We start from the raw sequence: 15,120 nt of genomic DNA on the forward strand, positions 1-15,120 counted from the left end.
CCTCCAGTTGATGTGTTAGAAGCAGGAAAAATGGGCAGCGTGAGGATTTGAGCGACTTTGACAAGGGCCACATTGTGATGGCTAGACAACTGGGACAGACTATCTCCAGAACTGCAGCTCTTGTGGGGGGTTCCCGGTCTGCAGAGGTCAGTACCTATCAAAAGTGCTCCAAGGAAGGAAAAGAACCCGAGACAGGGTCATGGAGGGGCAAGGCTCATTGATGTACGTGGGGAGTGAAGGCTGGCCAACAGACGAGCTGAAACAGTTAATGCTGATATGTGGCTGCAGAACATTGTGACCACCAGAGGGCCCAGGTGGTCATAATGTTATGGCTGATAGGTGCATATACAAATGTTATGCTTGGAAGAATAATGTGTATCTGAAAAAAAAAAGTATTTCCACATTAAAATCCTATAAAAAGTTAATCTACTCCTTCTACCTCATTGAAAATCCAGAATCTATGAATATGTAAATTTTGTAATTTCTAAAGTTTTCCTGCTGGACACAAGATCTCCTATCAGTCAGTGGATGTGAACTGGTGGCTTCATGTTTCTACATCTCACTGTACAAGTTGCATACTGGACGAGGACTGACTTCCTTACTATTTGTGATGTCACAAATAATGCTGTTAGGCCCCGCCCCTTAAAATCTGATGTTCAATGAGCACAAGAGAAACCCTCCACTTTGAGCAGATGAATGTGTAAACATCCTTCTAGTGAACAACCTATGACCAATGCTTTATGTAAAAAGCTAAAATCTGTAAACAGATGGCTTTTCTTATAACTCAGTGTGTAGGGCTTGAAAACGTTTGACTTTGGCGTCTCCTAGTGGCAATAGAACAACAACCTCCATCCTGACGTTAAGCAGGTATAATGTTTACCATGTAAGCAAGCAAACATTAAAAAAGACAAAAACATCTGCATCCATTAGAGCCAACCACTGTATATTTGATCCAATGAAACCAATAGTCTGCAATCAATTTAAAGTCCGAAAAATGTATCTATCATATGTTAGTCTCTCCCTCTATCCCATGCTTTAGGAAAAAAAAAGCAAAAACAGTATTAAAAAGGTGACCTATTAAAGCTCCAATTTCAATACTCACTACAAATCTAAATCAGAAACTAAAACCTTTTTTAAAATATTTGTCATAAATCATAATATAAAGGACAATATAAAATGTAATTACTTTCTCCACGTCATTTAGCTCAAAATATTCTTTCTTTCTTCCTGTTTCAATATGTAGTGTTAATATTCCACATCATAACTGCACATAATTTGACAAAAAAGAAAAAGCCTGTTGGACAGGCTGTTGTCTTACTCGTACTCCATATGTCCATTAACCACTAACACAGGTGCATATTCGGTAGTCCCAGTCGCCTGATTATGGACTTTCTACATCTAAAACAGGACATACACACTTTGATACAATTTGGAATATGTTGAATAACCCATACCACACATAGCCCCACAGGTCAAGTTTGCTCGAACTAATGCACCACATAGAAAAGTCTTTCATCTTGGATGAAACAAAGATACGTTATCTGTAAATTCAGGTCTTTCTCACCCACATAAAACTGAAAACTACTCCTTTCTCTACCTGGTTTTTCAAAAATGCACAACTCGTGTTTCTTTTTTTCTTCACTAGTCTCCACTTTTTACACAATTCAGCAACACATGGTAGCAAAATAAAATCATAAAGCATAAAGAAAAATGTTTAAAAAAGTACACAGCCCTTTCCCCAGCTGCTTAACCTGTATTGCCAAATCACTAATAAACAGCACATAATGTTCATGATCAAACAGAGCTATACACCGATAGATCGGCTAAAATGTTTGAGGGAGGTTATAACATACAGAATTACCTATACTACTAAAAACTTGAATGTTCCAAACCAAAGATGGCAATGTTGGTCTGTCGGTCGGTCTGTTGATTGATCCACCACTTTGGTCCAGACTGAAATATCTCATTAGGCTTTTGATTACATTTTATACAGACATTCATGGTCCCCAGAGGATAATGTCTACTGACCTTAGTGATCACCTGACTTTCCCTCTAGCTCCACCATGAGGTTGACACTTTTGTTTTGTAGTGAAATGTCTCAGCAACTTTATGGATTGCCACAGCACCCAGAGAATAAATCCAAATGACCTGATGATCATGTGACCTTCCATCTAGCGCTGCTGCCAGGTCAACGCCGATTTAGTCCAATATTTTATCATTTTTAGATTTTATGATTTCATCTTTACATGTCTACTGACATTACCCTCAGCCTCAGTTGTACTTTGTGGTCAGTGCTAATTAGCAAATGTTTGCATGCTAACATGCTAACCTAAGATGGTAATCACAGAGAACATTACCTGCTAAATATTAGCATGTCAGCATTGTGGGCATGCTGAGGTTAGCATTTAGCTCAAAGCGCAGCGTCACAGAACTGACTTCAGACTTTAATATGAATATGTTTTAAATACATGATATTAAAGAATAAACTGAGAGTTTATGGTACAGTGTCATTTTGTATTTCATTGTTCGGGTTTAGTAAAGGTCAACAATGCTCTAATCTTGTTTATCTGGCATGTTTTTAAAGCAGCAGATTGTCTGAGATTTCAAACCAAACTATTGCTGCCCTGGAGCATCTTCAGGAGTGTGTGTGTGTTTTTAACACAGTGAACTCCAGGGCCTGTCTCCTCACGAACACGCGGCCTCACCCAATACGATGTCGTTTCGAAAAAAATCTCAGTAAACACAGCGTCGTTTCCAGAAATATCTGCGTCCACACGGATTCACTGAAACGACCCAAAACGCTGTAGTACATATGACAGGCCTGTATGTGGCGCTGTGACGCCGCCACACCAATACACTAAAACTGGAAGAGAAGCCATGGAGCATGCGCTGTTTACAAACAAGTAGTAGTAGTCCGCCATTGTTGTTGTTGTTGTTGTTGTTGTTTTTGTTTGTTTGTTTTTCAGAAACTTTATTAGGTCAACATGGTGCAATACAAATCAATACATCAACAAAACGCCACCAGGGGGTTACAACAATACAGAGGCAAGCTTTCATACAAAACCGTAAAGTGGACATAAATTCTAAGTTTCTATAGCTTTCATGTTGAGGGATTTTTTAATAGACTTAATTTATTGTTTGGCTTCATTTTCAAAGATAAGAAAGAGAGGTTTTTGATTAGTGTAACTACATTTATTGTTGTAGTTGTTATGATACGATAAAGTATTTATCCGGATTCGAGAAAAACGTATTCGTGAGGACAGGCCCTAAGTAGCAGAGACGGGTGGAGCAGTAGGACCCTGAGCGGCAGCAGCAGCCATAAAGCAGAGAGCAGGCAGGAGGGAGGAGCCTGGATATAAACCAAACAACCCTCCACGCCCTGCAGTGTCTGGAAGTTCCTCCGCATTCCTGTTAATACACACACATACACACACATACATACATACACATAGACAGAAAACTGGGAGGAACCACATGCCGAGGGTGGGTAAGTGTGTGCAGAGAGTAAGAGTGTGTTGTTCCTGGTTTCTTTTCAGGGAAACTGATTAGATGCTGTCTTCATGTTCATCTGTGTGTGTGTGTGTTGTGTGTGTGTGTGTGTGTGTGTGTGTGTTCAAACAGGAGTTTGGAGGGGGTGTGGGCCTGCTGTAGGACTGGAGACCAGAACCTCATCATCAACGTTCTGACAGGTATTGTATTTCCTGACTCATTCTCTCTGCCACTGTATATGTGAACCGCCTGTTTAAACTTAACTAAATCACAATATGGGTGGGACGCCACCACTTTAAGTTCTGTCTTTCTGCGTCTCTCTCAGTCTTGTCCTGTCTTCCATGGTTTTATCTGTCTGTCAGTGTAGCTTCAAGCTAACTTGTGATGCAGTCAAAACAGAGGAAGTTGTGTTTATCTGCTGTTAGTGGCGAAGTAACCGCTGTTTCCTCCAGAGAAACTGAAACATTTAGTGTTGATTCACTATTGAACGGCTCAGCAAGTAACTGAAGAACAGCCAGTAAATGACAAGGATCCTGGAAAATTATACCTTAAGCTACTGCATGTTCAATCTCACATGCAAATCTAAGTGCTCCATAACCAGTCTAATTTTGTTTAATGTAGCTGGCAATGCAAATGCAATAAAGCAAATTATAACAGTTTTATATACAGTATGCACTCAAACATGTAAATGATGGATTATAAAAAGTCTAATGCAAAGATGTTACAAGGGTTGGTAGTGGTTGGTGGCACACTAACAGAGTCCTTAAACAGGTAGATAAGTTCTGACTTCTTGCTAACAAAACTGTTTTTTCTTGACTTTTGACTTTGACTTTTAACAGCTGAGGCTGATGGGAATGTCATTAGGTTTACCGGTATTTTGTCTTATAACCAAAGTATAGATGAAAAGTTCATGTAAAGTTATTACAATTCATCCTGATTTATCCTATATGAACCATGAATGTCTATACAAAATGATTCCATTCCATCTATTAGAGCAGATTTTCACAGGAAGTGAAAACTTTAATGTAAAGTCAGATCACTAAAGTCATTAGGACTCATCCTCTGAGCACTGTAAATGTCTGTGCCCAGCTTCATGACAATCAATCCAATAGTGGTCGAAATATTTCACAAAAAAACAAAAATGTCAACCTCACAACAATATAAAAAAAATCTAGGCTCATCAAAGTCAGTATAGGCTTCACCCTCTGGCGACCATGAATGTCTGTACAAAACAGTTATTTTGTTTCAGTGTGCCATGCTTAAAGCCATGACGCAGGTGACGGTACCTCACAAACTCCTGTTTGAAGACAATGATGATGGCGACAATGAACATAGAAGCTCAAACTAAAACTGTTTTGTTGACATTTCGTCTCAGTCTCACCATGAGTAAAGCAGGTGGTGATGAAGGCGGCGGTGGCGTCTGTAGTGAAACAGCCCCACAGCCAGAGGAGAAGACTCCAGCGGAGAAGGTCCTGAGCAAACTGAGTGCTACCACTGTTGGACCAGGATGGACTAAAGTTAGTTGCCCCTGCTGTGTGTCGGAGCGAGTCGAGCCGTTGGTTCTGGTGAAGCTCGGAAAGAAAGTTCGCCCTGAGACGAAAAGGTGGCTTATCAAAGTGATTGGAGCTCCTCAGAAAGATGGAGGTGAGTGCTTGAATAACAGTGATGATAGGAAAGAGTCCTGCAGGCAAGGGCAAACATACTGATCAAACATTTATGAGCCTTTCTTTCTCTCATTATGGAAGTCTATTGAACAGGAGAACCATTGCCTGGAAGGTCTCTAGCATTTAAACATTTGATTGCATTTGCATTTACATGCCAGTTGGCAATGTACATAGATTCCTATGTAAATGTAACCCAGAGATGGTGGAAACGGGCCAGAAAACATGTTAAAAAGAAGAGCACACAGTTGCAATCAGAAATACTCAACCACCTCACCTCAAAAGACATTATAGTGATGAAAGATAATGACAATACATGACAAAAAACCTTGTTAAACAACAAAAAATATTTATTGATACATATGAGTTATTTTGACAACAGAAGTTGACTTAATTTTGAAGTTCAAATGAAAACTTCCAACTCTTTTAACACACTTTGTGGCGCGTCCTTTAGCTTTTATAACTTCTAACAAACGTTGTTTAGTGTTGCACATTAATGAGTTACCTTTTTAGGTTTTGCATCAGATAGTGTGGATGGAAATTTTGACCACAACACTCACACACAATTGTGCTCCTGTTCTTTCATCATCATTTCTTTGCTGATGACACATTATTTTTCTTGTTTCTAACAGATAAAGATCTCATTATGTCTAGTTAAATGTCACATCAACACATAAAGAGACAGAACTCCCTAATTCCTCAGAAAATCACACCTGAATCATGCGTCAGTTACCTTTATCAGCTGCCATCATGAAACTCAAATCTCTACCTTTGCCTGCATGTTTGCATAATTTATCAACTACTGAAAAATGTTTTTTCCTATTGAAAGAATGTGACCAGCACAGTGTTTTAAGGATAGGTTCACATTTGTCAAATATGTCTTTTAGCTCACCTGCCCATATGTACACTGAAACAGAGAGATCCCAGGTTTCCTCCCTTTCAGTTTTAATGTTCCTTCTTTGCAACACTGTCTCACCCCCAGGGGCTGCATTACTGGCCCACCCGGGTGAGGACGCCAGTGGTGACATCATCGTGGTCTCCGCCCCATGCTGTACGCTACTTAGAGCCACTGAAGAGTTGGGTCTGTGTAAGACTTACTGCAACAACAACATGGAGGCCTTTTCCTACAACGACAGAGACAACTTTAAAGATTCAGGTACAGCAGTAGAGCTTTGAATGTATTCATTAACACTTTACATGTTGAAACCAGAACACAACAGATGTTGGTTCTTTAATATAACATTTACAACACAAACAGATGAAAATGATGCATGTATAATGTACGATCACATATGGATGTCAAATTACAACAGGTAAGGTTTTACTGTCTCACTGTTTACTTTACCAGTTGCTCAGATCTATTAAAAGGCCTGTATCTGTTTGCGATGGAAACAGTAGCAGTAGCATCCTGCTGTTAAACCATAAAACTAAAACTTTGGTCATATACAAATAGTCTGGCAGGTGCACTGCCAGACTATACAAAGATGATACAAAGTTCAAGTCAGCTGTGTTTTTCCATTGCTTGTCTGTCCTCAGTGCGTTGCAACTGTCCAGTGAATACCTTGTAGTGTATGTCCATTAGGGCTCTGTACTGGCAACAATGTGGCGATACAACACGTATCACAAAATATGGGTTGCTATTCAATTTATTGTGATACATTGCAATTTTCTTAAAATAATCTTAGGAAAACTGTCCTAGTAAAAAGAACACAACACCATATGTATAAAATCTGATAAAGAGAATACTTTATGTATGTAACCAGAACAGTGGGATCTATATTTGTATTCATCACAGTCACTCTAACATCCAGTATTTCTTGTTGCACATTTTAGGGTTGGTGTCAAATATTTATTTAGCAGAGGTTTAAACACAACACAAAACTATTAATTATTATTAATTATTACTGTTAAACTATTAATTAAAAATCAACACAGTGTCACAAAACATAATATTGTGATACTGAAGTGTATCAATATTCTTACACCCCTGATATCCTTATTTGGTGAATTTGAATTTTTCAGGTTAACTGAAGGATTAAGTGGCGTCTATAAATGGCAACTTACTGATCTCTTCCTGCCCTCTAGTGAAATTGATATGTGGGGTTATTTCATTGATGTGTTGGTTGAAACACTCAGGTCGGAACCAGCTCTGTTTGGTGTCCACTTCCCAGATGTTAGGTGAGGTTGAAGCTGCAATTTTGGCACAATGGGATAATGTGTGACATAAGGCTGTTTCTCTTATTTTCTTCCCTGAGTACATGAAAAAGGTGGTATCAAGACAAGAAGTTGTAATAGTTGTATGATCTGATCCTAGTTGAGGTTAGTTTTATCTTGTCAGCTGAGGTCCTGTGTTAACCTTCACATCTTCTTCAATGGGGATGCTAAATGATACAGTAACATGGTAGCATGTAAAACACATACTCAACATCGAAAATGTATTTAATGATCTGTTATGGTCACATTTTAGAGTGATTGGCTTAATAAAAAAAGATATATATTTGGAAAAATGTTTGAAGATTTGGAAATAAAACATTTTATTGATTTCTATTGCCACCTTTAGATATATCTAATCAGTGTTTTACTAATGTGTCACAAGAATGTTTTTGAGAAATATCTTCATTTTGGGCCTTTTCCAAGCCAATATTCATATATGTGATTGTTTGCAATTGAGTCAGCATTTCTGCCGCCCCATGAATATTTTTCTACATCTGGCCCTGCTGGTTTTTAGTCTTGCTCTTTTCAAAACTATTTTTCATTTTTGCGTGTGTTTGTCTTCATGCATCACTGGCTATATCCATGTACCTGTGTCTATTCATGTGTGCGACAGATAACATGGAGGTGTTCCTGACCCTGGCCGAGCGGCAGTTCATAGTCAAGTATGAGCTGGACGGTCTGCGGGCTCAGAGAGACCTGAGAATACCCGGCCTGTCTGACAGTTCCGCACTGCAACACCGAGACAACATCTGTGAGTGCTCTCATCAGTATGGGCAGGCAGGATGCACACACTGGAGTATCCATTGAGACAAACACTTCATTATTAGAGCAATGTGCAGACAATCTACTTTTGAGTGGGAGGATTTCTGTTTTTTCAGTTTGTTATTCAATCTAATGTTAAAGAATGCCTTGGGACAGAGATGATGGACGATCACTACTTGTTAAGACATTTTGTGCGGTGCACTCATGTCATCGCATTGTAGACTGCCATCCAGTTCAGCAAGTAAATGTAATAATGTAAATGTTTTTTCTGACACATTAACAGGCATGTTCTGAATATAAGTTGTTGCCTGCCGTCTCCACATTCAGCCAGTATCCAGCTGTAATATGTGTATCTATGTCTTGCTGACCTCAGCTGTTCTTCTCTCCTCGTATTCGATCAAGAAATTGCCTCAGTCAGCATCAGCCTCAGTGTGTGTGTGTGTGTGTGTGTATGTAACTGTATATGTGTGGATTTCTTGCTGCTTTACTTAGAAATCTGTCCCTTTTCATGTTTACAAGTCACCCTGGGTTGGAGTGTTGCTTTGATGTCATGTGTGTAAAACTGAGGGTTGTTGCAGGGCAGAAGCTCGGGTCAGCTGGTGTTATCTTGGACACATTTCCCCTCCACAACCCTGACAAACTGAAGGATCTCAGTGAGGCCTGGTACTCTGGGAATCAGCTGGCTCAGCCACTGGGTGGGTGGAAATACACACACACACACACACACACACACACACACACACACTACCACATGACTGCTCGTACGCACACCAATGCAGAGACTGGTACAAATATGGTCACAGTCTCAGCTTTTTTTCATGCTGAGAGGAGTTAGAGTTTACAATAAATGGCTGTGTGGGTGAAAGCTGACAGTTGGACCATGCATGCACTAACACCAGACACCTGTGTCTGCTGCTTTATCCAGATGCAGTCAATGGGTATTTCGGAAGCTCTGTGGCTTTTTACTTCAGCTTTCTTGATTTCTACACCTGGTCTCTGCTCCCACCAGCGATACTAGGTCTGTCCATCACATACTTCTCAGGTAGGTGTGTGGATTTATCATTTATTTTTGTTTATGTTTACAGTGTATGGTATTTATTTAGCACTCAATAAACATAATTTCCCCCTCCAAATGGTTTCAGCACAAAGTTTTGCAAGTTTCTATGCCTAATCAGAAACCTGTTGACACCTTTTTAAGTATCCTAAAGCTGCACTGGGGAGTTTTGTAATGTTAGCAGCATATTAAAAAGTGAAGCAGCAGCTTTAAATGACTCAGTAATCTGAATACTCAGAAACCATGAAACTGTCAAGAGCATGCTTATTTTCACTGGTGTGCGATGCTTTACAACAAAACAAACAAACAAAGGGACATGTGAGGATTCCAACAACATCAAAAGAGAAACTTTGCTATTTTTATCTATGGAAGCCAAAAATGTTTTTTGCAAACTAATTATCTTCTTATCTTGAGAAAACAACCTCATTTTTAAAGATAATTAGTTTATATCACCAGAAAACAACGTTGTTATGCTGAGATAACAAGGTAATTCATGATCTTGAGAAAATGGATAAAATAAAATTATTGGAGTGGCAATTAGGGGTGTAGTTGCAGATTGCAATTCCCTCGCTTCATCCTTCCAAGCACAAATGAGAAACTATGGTGGCGATGAAACGTGCATAAAACGTCAACGCACCTATCTAGAGCCAGTGTTTGGTTTCTGGGCTACTGTAGAAACATGGCGGTCAACATGGCGGACTCCATGGAAGGTGACCCACGGCATCTGTAGATACAAACAGCTCATTCTAAGGTAACAAAATATAACGATTCTTTTATTCAGGTAATTAAATTAAATTGTTAGCATGCTAATGTCTAACATTGAAGAAGAACAGAAGTACAGACCAGTGTCAACTTCAAAATTAAAACACACAACTCCAATTCACCACACCTTACTCTTTGAGGTTGTTTTTGGTTTCCCCACATACAGTGTGTGTATCATGTGACCCCCAGATATTGTTTTGTGTCCTAAGTAGGCTATACAACAAATACAACTAATTTATTAATGTCCACTTTAGAATGGTATCAAGCTAACAAGTCATTCAGGCAATTGTATTCAAACAAAATAAACTGGACACCAAGTTCTTCTTGCCCATCACAGGTGAGGCTCAGAAGGAGATGGAGAAGTCGGTCTCAGGCTCAAGGGTCACAGGTGTTGAAGATGAATCAGGAACAGCGGTCAGCGGTCACATGATCCAGGCAGTGTTCAGCATGATCTGGTCCACGGTGGTTATGGAGCTGTGGAAGCGTCGGAGCTCCTCCCTGTCCTACCGCTGGGGCACCCTGCACCTCGCCGAACGCTTCGCAGAGCCCCGGCCCGGGTTCCATGGCGACATAGGGGTCAACCCTGTGACAGGTCGTGTGGAGCCGCTCTTTCCTGCATGGCGGAGGGACCTGCGTATGGCTCTGGTGTCAGTCCCAGTGGTTGGACTGTTTCTGGGTAGAACTTAACTTTCAAGTTTGAATTAAATAAATTCATCGGTGTTACTGAGCTGAAAGCTTCCATGATATTCATCCATTTATTTATTGCAAACCTCAAGTAAAAGTAGTATTGTTTCCAAAGGTCTACTGAGCAAGTAAATTAAGTAAATGTTGAAGGATAAAGTGATACAAATGTGTAAAGCCTCGTCCCCTGCCCTGTCCTGTCTCCTCCTGCAGGGCTGGTGGTGCTGGGTATGCTTTGTTTCTACTGGGGGGAGGCCCAGGTGCAGCAGCTACACAGAGACTGGGACTCCCTGCTGTCTCAGACTTTGCTCTACATGCCCTCAGTGCTTCACATCGTGTACACTAACATGCTATCGACTGTTTACAAGAAAGTGGCACAGTCTCTGACTGAACATGGTGAGTGAGACGGAGGGGATGCGATGCGTGAGAATGAAGAATCGTGAAATTATGAATACAGTGGCAATTATGTTTGTATTTTGGAGAATTTGTGTGATAAAGATGCAGTCAGGTGAGGAAAAGGATTATGGGAGTCAAGAACAGAAAGAGAGAAAAGAGAATGGAAAATATTAATTCAGATGATCAGGTTATGCAATCCTGCCTATTAATGTTCATAATTATGATATTAATGGCTATGATTAGCTATTAATTAACCTCATATTTCCCTTTAGAGAACCACAGAGAGGAGTCTGCCTTCGAGAACCACCTAACAGCCAAAATCTTGGTGGTGAGTTCCTCCTCTATCATCTCTAACCATTAGCTCTTACATCATCTTTACCCAACAGGCTCTTTTAAAATGATCTTTTCTCTCCTCCCCCAGTTCACCTTCTTCAACTACTTTGCAGTGCTCTTCCACATTGCCTTCTTCAAGCAGGATGTGCCTTTGCTTCGTAAGGTAATGCCTAATGATAAACTCTACACACTTTAACACTGTAAAAACCCTTGGGGTCATTTTCTCAGATGTGATGGAGCTCAGACTCAGACAGCTGGTTAGCTATCTAGCACGATGACATTTTAAATCCTGCTTAAAGCTTTTATTGGTCAATTTTTTCTCCTAATAACTGATCTTTAAATGTAAAATCGGTGAACTAGTGAACCCAATAAGGGCAGGGCAGACAATTCCAATTGGTGGGAAAACAGACAAAGGCAGGAAGAGAAGTTGCACAAGACGCATAAGGACAGACATAAAACAGGAAATAACTAAACTAAAACCTTAAATGATTCTCTTTGTCTGTCTAAAGCGTCTAGCATCTTTGCTGATAGTGACCCAGCTGGTGAACCAGGTGACAGAGGTGGTCATACCCTTCCTGGTGGACCGGTTCATCAGTGCCCCCCACAGGCACAGAGAGTGAAGACGACCCACAGGAGGACAAATTTAGGAACCAAAGCACCCTGCCTGCCTTCCCTGTGAGTGTACACTATTCAGATACATCAACACATTGATAAGAATACTCTCTGGCAGTGTGTGACACAGCACCTTGTCTTGTTACAGGGTTTGTTTGCAGAGTACATCGAGCTCCTGGTGCAGTTTGGGTATTTGAGTCTTTTCTCCTGCGTGTATCCTCTGACAGCTGTACTGCTGCTCATCAATAATCTAACGGAGATACGATCAGATGCCTACAAAATCTGCAAGCTCTTCCGCAAACCCTTCTCCCCCCCTGTGGCTAACATGGGCGTGTGGCAGGTCAGCAGAAAACGCAACGCACAGCAGAACTGAGGCAGAGTGTCCACACTCAGCCAGTTATGAATGAACAGCTCATGTCATTGTCTTGTTTCAGATTGCTTTCGAGATCCTGAGTTTTGTCTCTGTTGTGTCCAACTGCTGGCTGCTGCTGCTGTCACCATGGTTACAAGAGCAGTTTCAGGAGGGTGGGATGAGCAGCACAAACATTCTGCTGTTGGCTGTTTTGGCGGAGGTAAGATGGAGGTCATTTGTGTGAGTCACATTAAAACAACCGTCTGTATGTGTGTCACTTACAGTTTTACCTCTGTGTGTGTTTGCAGCATGTGCTGATCCTGGTTAAGGTGGTCTTGGCGGTGCTGATCCCTGATGAACCGGACTGGATCCGAAAAAAGAGAGAACATATTGAGTACACCTCCATGCAGGCTTTGAGACAGCAGGTAAACCTCCATACATTTCTTTATTTACCATTTGGGTGTTCTCGTCTGTCCGTGTGAGAGCTTTTCTTCCTTTTCTTCCTTTTCTTCCAGAAGCTGCATTCTGAAGAGTCCTGATTGCGTTTCAAGGTGTTGGGCTGGGGCTTTATGTTGTCCTGAGCTGAGCTGCTACAACCAGAAGATCCAGTGCCAACCTCAGGGTTGTGTGGGCCCAGAAAGGAGTCTTGGATCTCCAGCAGGGCCCACAATGCATACTGCTGTGCACCCAATGCTCCCCCTGTATACTTTTAAAGTGTTGTTGTTGCTGTCACTAATTAACACGGTGCTTCTGCAATGTACGCCCTCTGAACTGCACTCTCTTATTACATGTACACTGCAAGTGCAATTGAAACAGCAGCTAAAAAGTTTTTTTTCCCCTCAAATATTAGACAGCTTGGAATGTATTGGTTATGTGTACGGATGCCCTTTAGAAATGTTAAGATAAAAGAGGTTTTAACAGGCTTTGTTCAGGTTCAATGAGGGAGAGCTGAAGAGCGCTTCTATAATCACTGGCTACAGTATGTACAATCAATATTTACAGTAGTAATAGTAATAGGATTCTGATGTCACTGGCAGGGTCACAGACAAAAAAAAGGAAGAATACTGTACAAAATGTTCCAGTTATTTTAACTCTTTTAAAAGTGTTTTTGCTATGATAAGCTACATTTTGTGTTCAGGTAACAGTATCATCATTGGAGTGATTATCATAAGAGAAAAAGCAAGAAATATAAATCAAAATAAGGCTTTAAACCTGCCTTAGTCGATATTTTTATCAAAATATTTATTGAAATGCTTGCAAACAAGTTAGCAGTATTAATGATGCATTTACAGCTTTTTGTGCTGCCCCCAAGTTGTCAAAAAACAATTAGGTTTCTCTTTAATTTCAGAAAATTATTGATTTTGTCTATCGCTCCATCAAATGTAGAAAAAAATGGCTTGGACTGTAGTTCTTTAACTTAAACTTTCAGTCTGTATTTGTAGTAAAAGTGTGGTGCCAGGTGAGTTTAGTGCTCAGCCAGTACTGACAGTGAAACATTTGAAATACTGAGTATTTTACACATTTATTTATAAATGTTCTGCAATAATAGGTAATATCTTTTATTGTGCTGAATCCCTGTCTGAAACATTTGCTTCTGCTTGAGCAGGTAGTAGAAAATGTTTCACTAGTACCTTTCCTTTCCCACACGTGAATAATAACTGTATTGGACCATGTGACATCTATAACATGAGATGAGTACAGTAAACTATATGCCAAGTTTTAATTTGCAGTGAAAGTGATGGGAGCTACCAAAGAACCGCTATGTGCTTTTTTATTAGAAATGCATAATTTTTTTATGCTTGGATTTCAGTCTTTACTCACTTGTTTGAGTTGTTTGCCTCTGAGAATGACTGCTTGAGTTCACTGTGCTGCCATAGCTAATTCACCTTTACATTCATACCATGAGTGTTTCGCTGTTCACTCTGGCACTTCATACAATGAATCTGCAGAGTCCACTGGGGAAGTCTATCATTTTTTCTGCTTTACAGTGGTGTATTGTTCACTATATATGTTATTGTTTGTAGGAGTTACTATTTTTTCCAGCCACCAGGTGGCACTATACATTTAATATTTTGCTCCACATACTTTTCACAAGCCCTGGTGGCTGCAGAAGGACTGCTTCAGTAAAGACGCAGGTGGATGCTGAGACTTCCTCAAGCGGCTGCAGCTGTACTTGTGAACTTCTGACACTAATCATAAACCTGTGTGTGTGTGTGTGTGTGTGTGTGTGTGTGTGTGTGTGTGTGTGTGTGTGTGTGCGCTCTGTTCTGAAGGGTTGTGATGAGTTGGTGAAGATGAACTTTTAGACAGCCTGGTCCCAGGATCAGAATGAATTTCAGGTTAGAAACAGAGGTGATGATGTTTGCTGGTTGTTCCACAATAAACTCACTGAAGGAAACTGGTTGGTTGTCGTGTATTTATGAAAACTTAGTAGGTTAAATGAAGCCAGTACATTTACTCCAGAACTGTAATAAGGTACTTGAGTATTTTCATTTTATGCTACTTCATGTCTCTATTCCACTACATTTCTGAGGGAGGTATTGTACTTTTGACCCCACTACATTTGTTTTACATCTAGTACTCACTAGGGCTAAAATGGTTAGTCAATTAAGGAAATTGAACAGAAATATTTTTATTTGATAATTTTTTTTTTTTTTACTATTTAGTAATTTTCCCCTGAACATTCCTTTGTTCCAGCATGTCAATTATAAAGATGTGGACAAGACTTCCACTCTGGCTTTAGAAATTTTATAAAGCAGACTGGTAAGACTTCATTGCCATTAAGAATCTTTGTCATTAAGAAT

The 15,120-nt window shown here is 40.2% G+C and overlaps 1 protein-coding gene across 1 annotated transcript; it reads left to right on the top strand.

The window, feature by feature from the left end:
• The first annotated feature begins 3,341 nt into the window (after positions 1-3,341).
• On the top strand, positions 3,342-14,714 carry ano10b (anoctamin 10b). Its single transcript, XM_051382248.1, is given in 17 exon segments — positions 3,342-3,483; positions 3,622-3,689; positions 4,865-5,133; positions 6,133-6,306; positions 7,978-8,115; positions 8,705-8,821; positions 9,052-9,168; positions 10,280-10,618; positions 10,837-11,019; positions 11,292-11,347; positions 11,441-11,515; positions 11,862-11,960; positions 11,962-12,027; positions 12,113-12,304; positions 12,399-12,536; positions 12,625-12,741; positions 12,832-14,714. Coding segments are annotated over 15 exon segments (2,097 nt in total). The 5' UTR covers positions 3,342-3,483; positions 3,622-3,689; positions 4,865-4,871; the 3' UTR covers positions 12,856-14,714.
• Positions 14,715-15,120: the final 406 nt, after the last annotated feature.

Source organism: Dicentrarchus labrax, unplaced genomic scaffold, assembly GCF_905237075.1.
Source record: "Dicentrarchus labrax unplaced genomic scaffold, dlabrax2021, whole genome shotgun sequence".
Classification (NCBI taxonomy): domain Eukaryota; kingdom Metazoa; phylum Chordata; class Actinopteri; family Moronidae; genus Dicentrarchus; species Dicentrarchus labrax.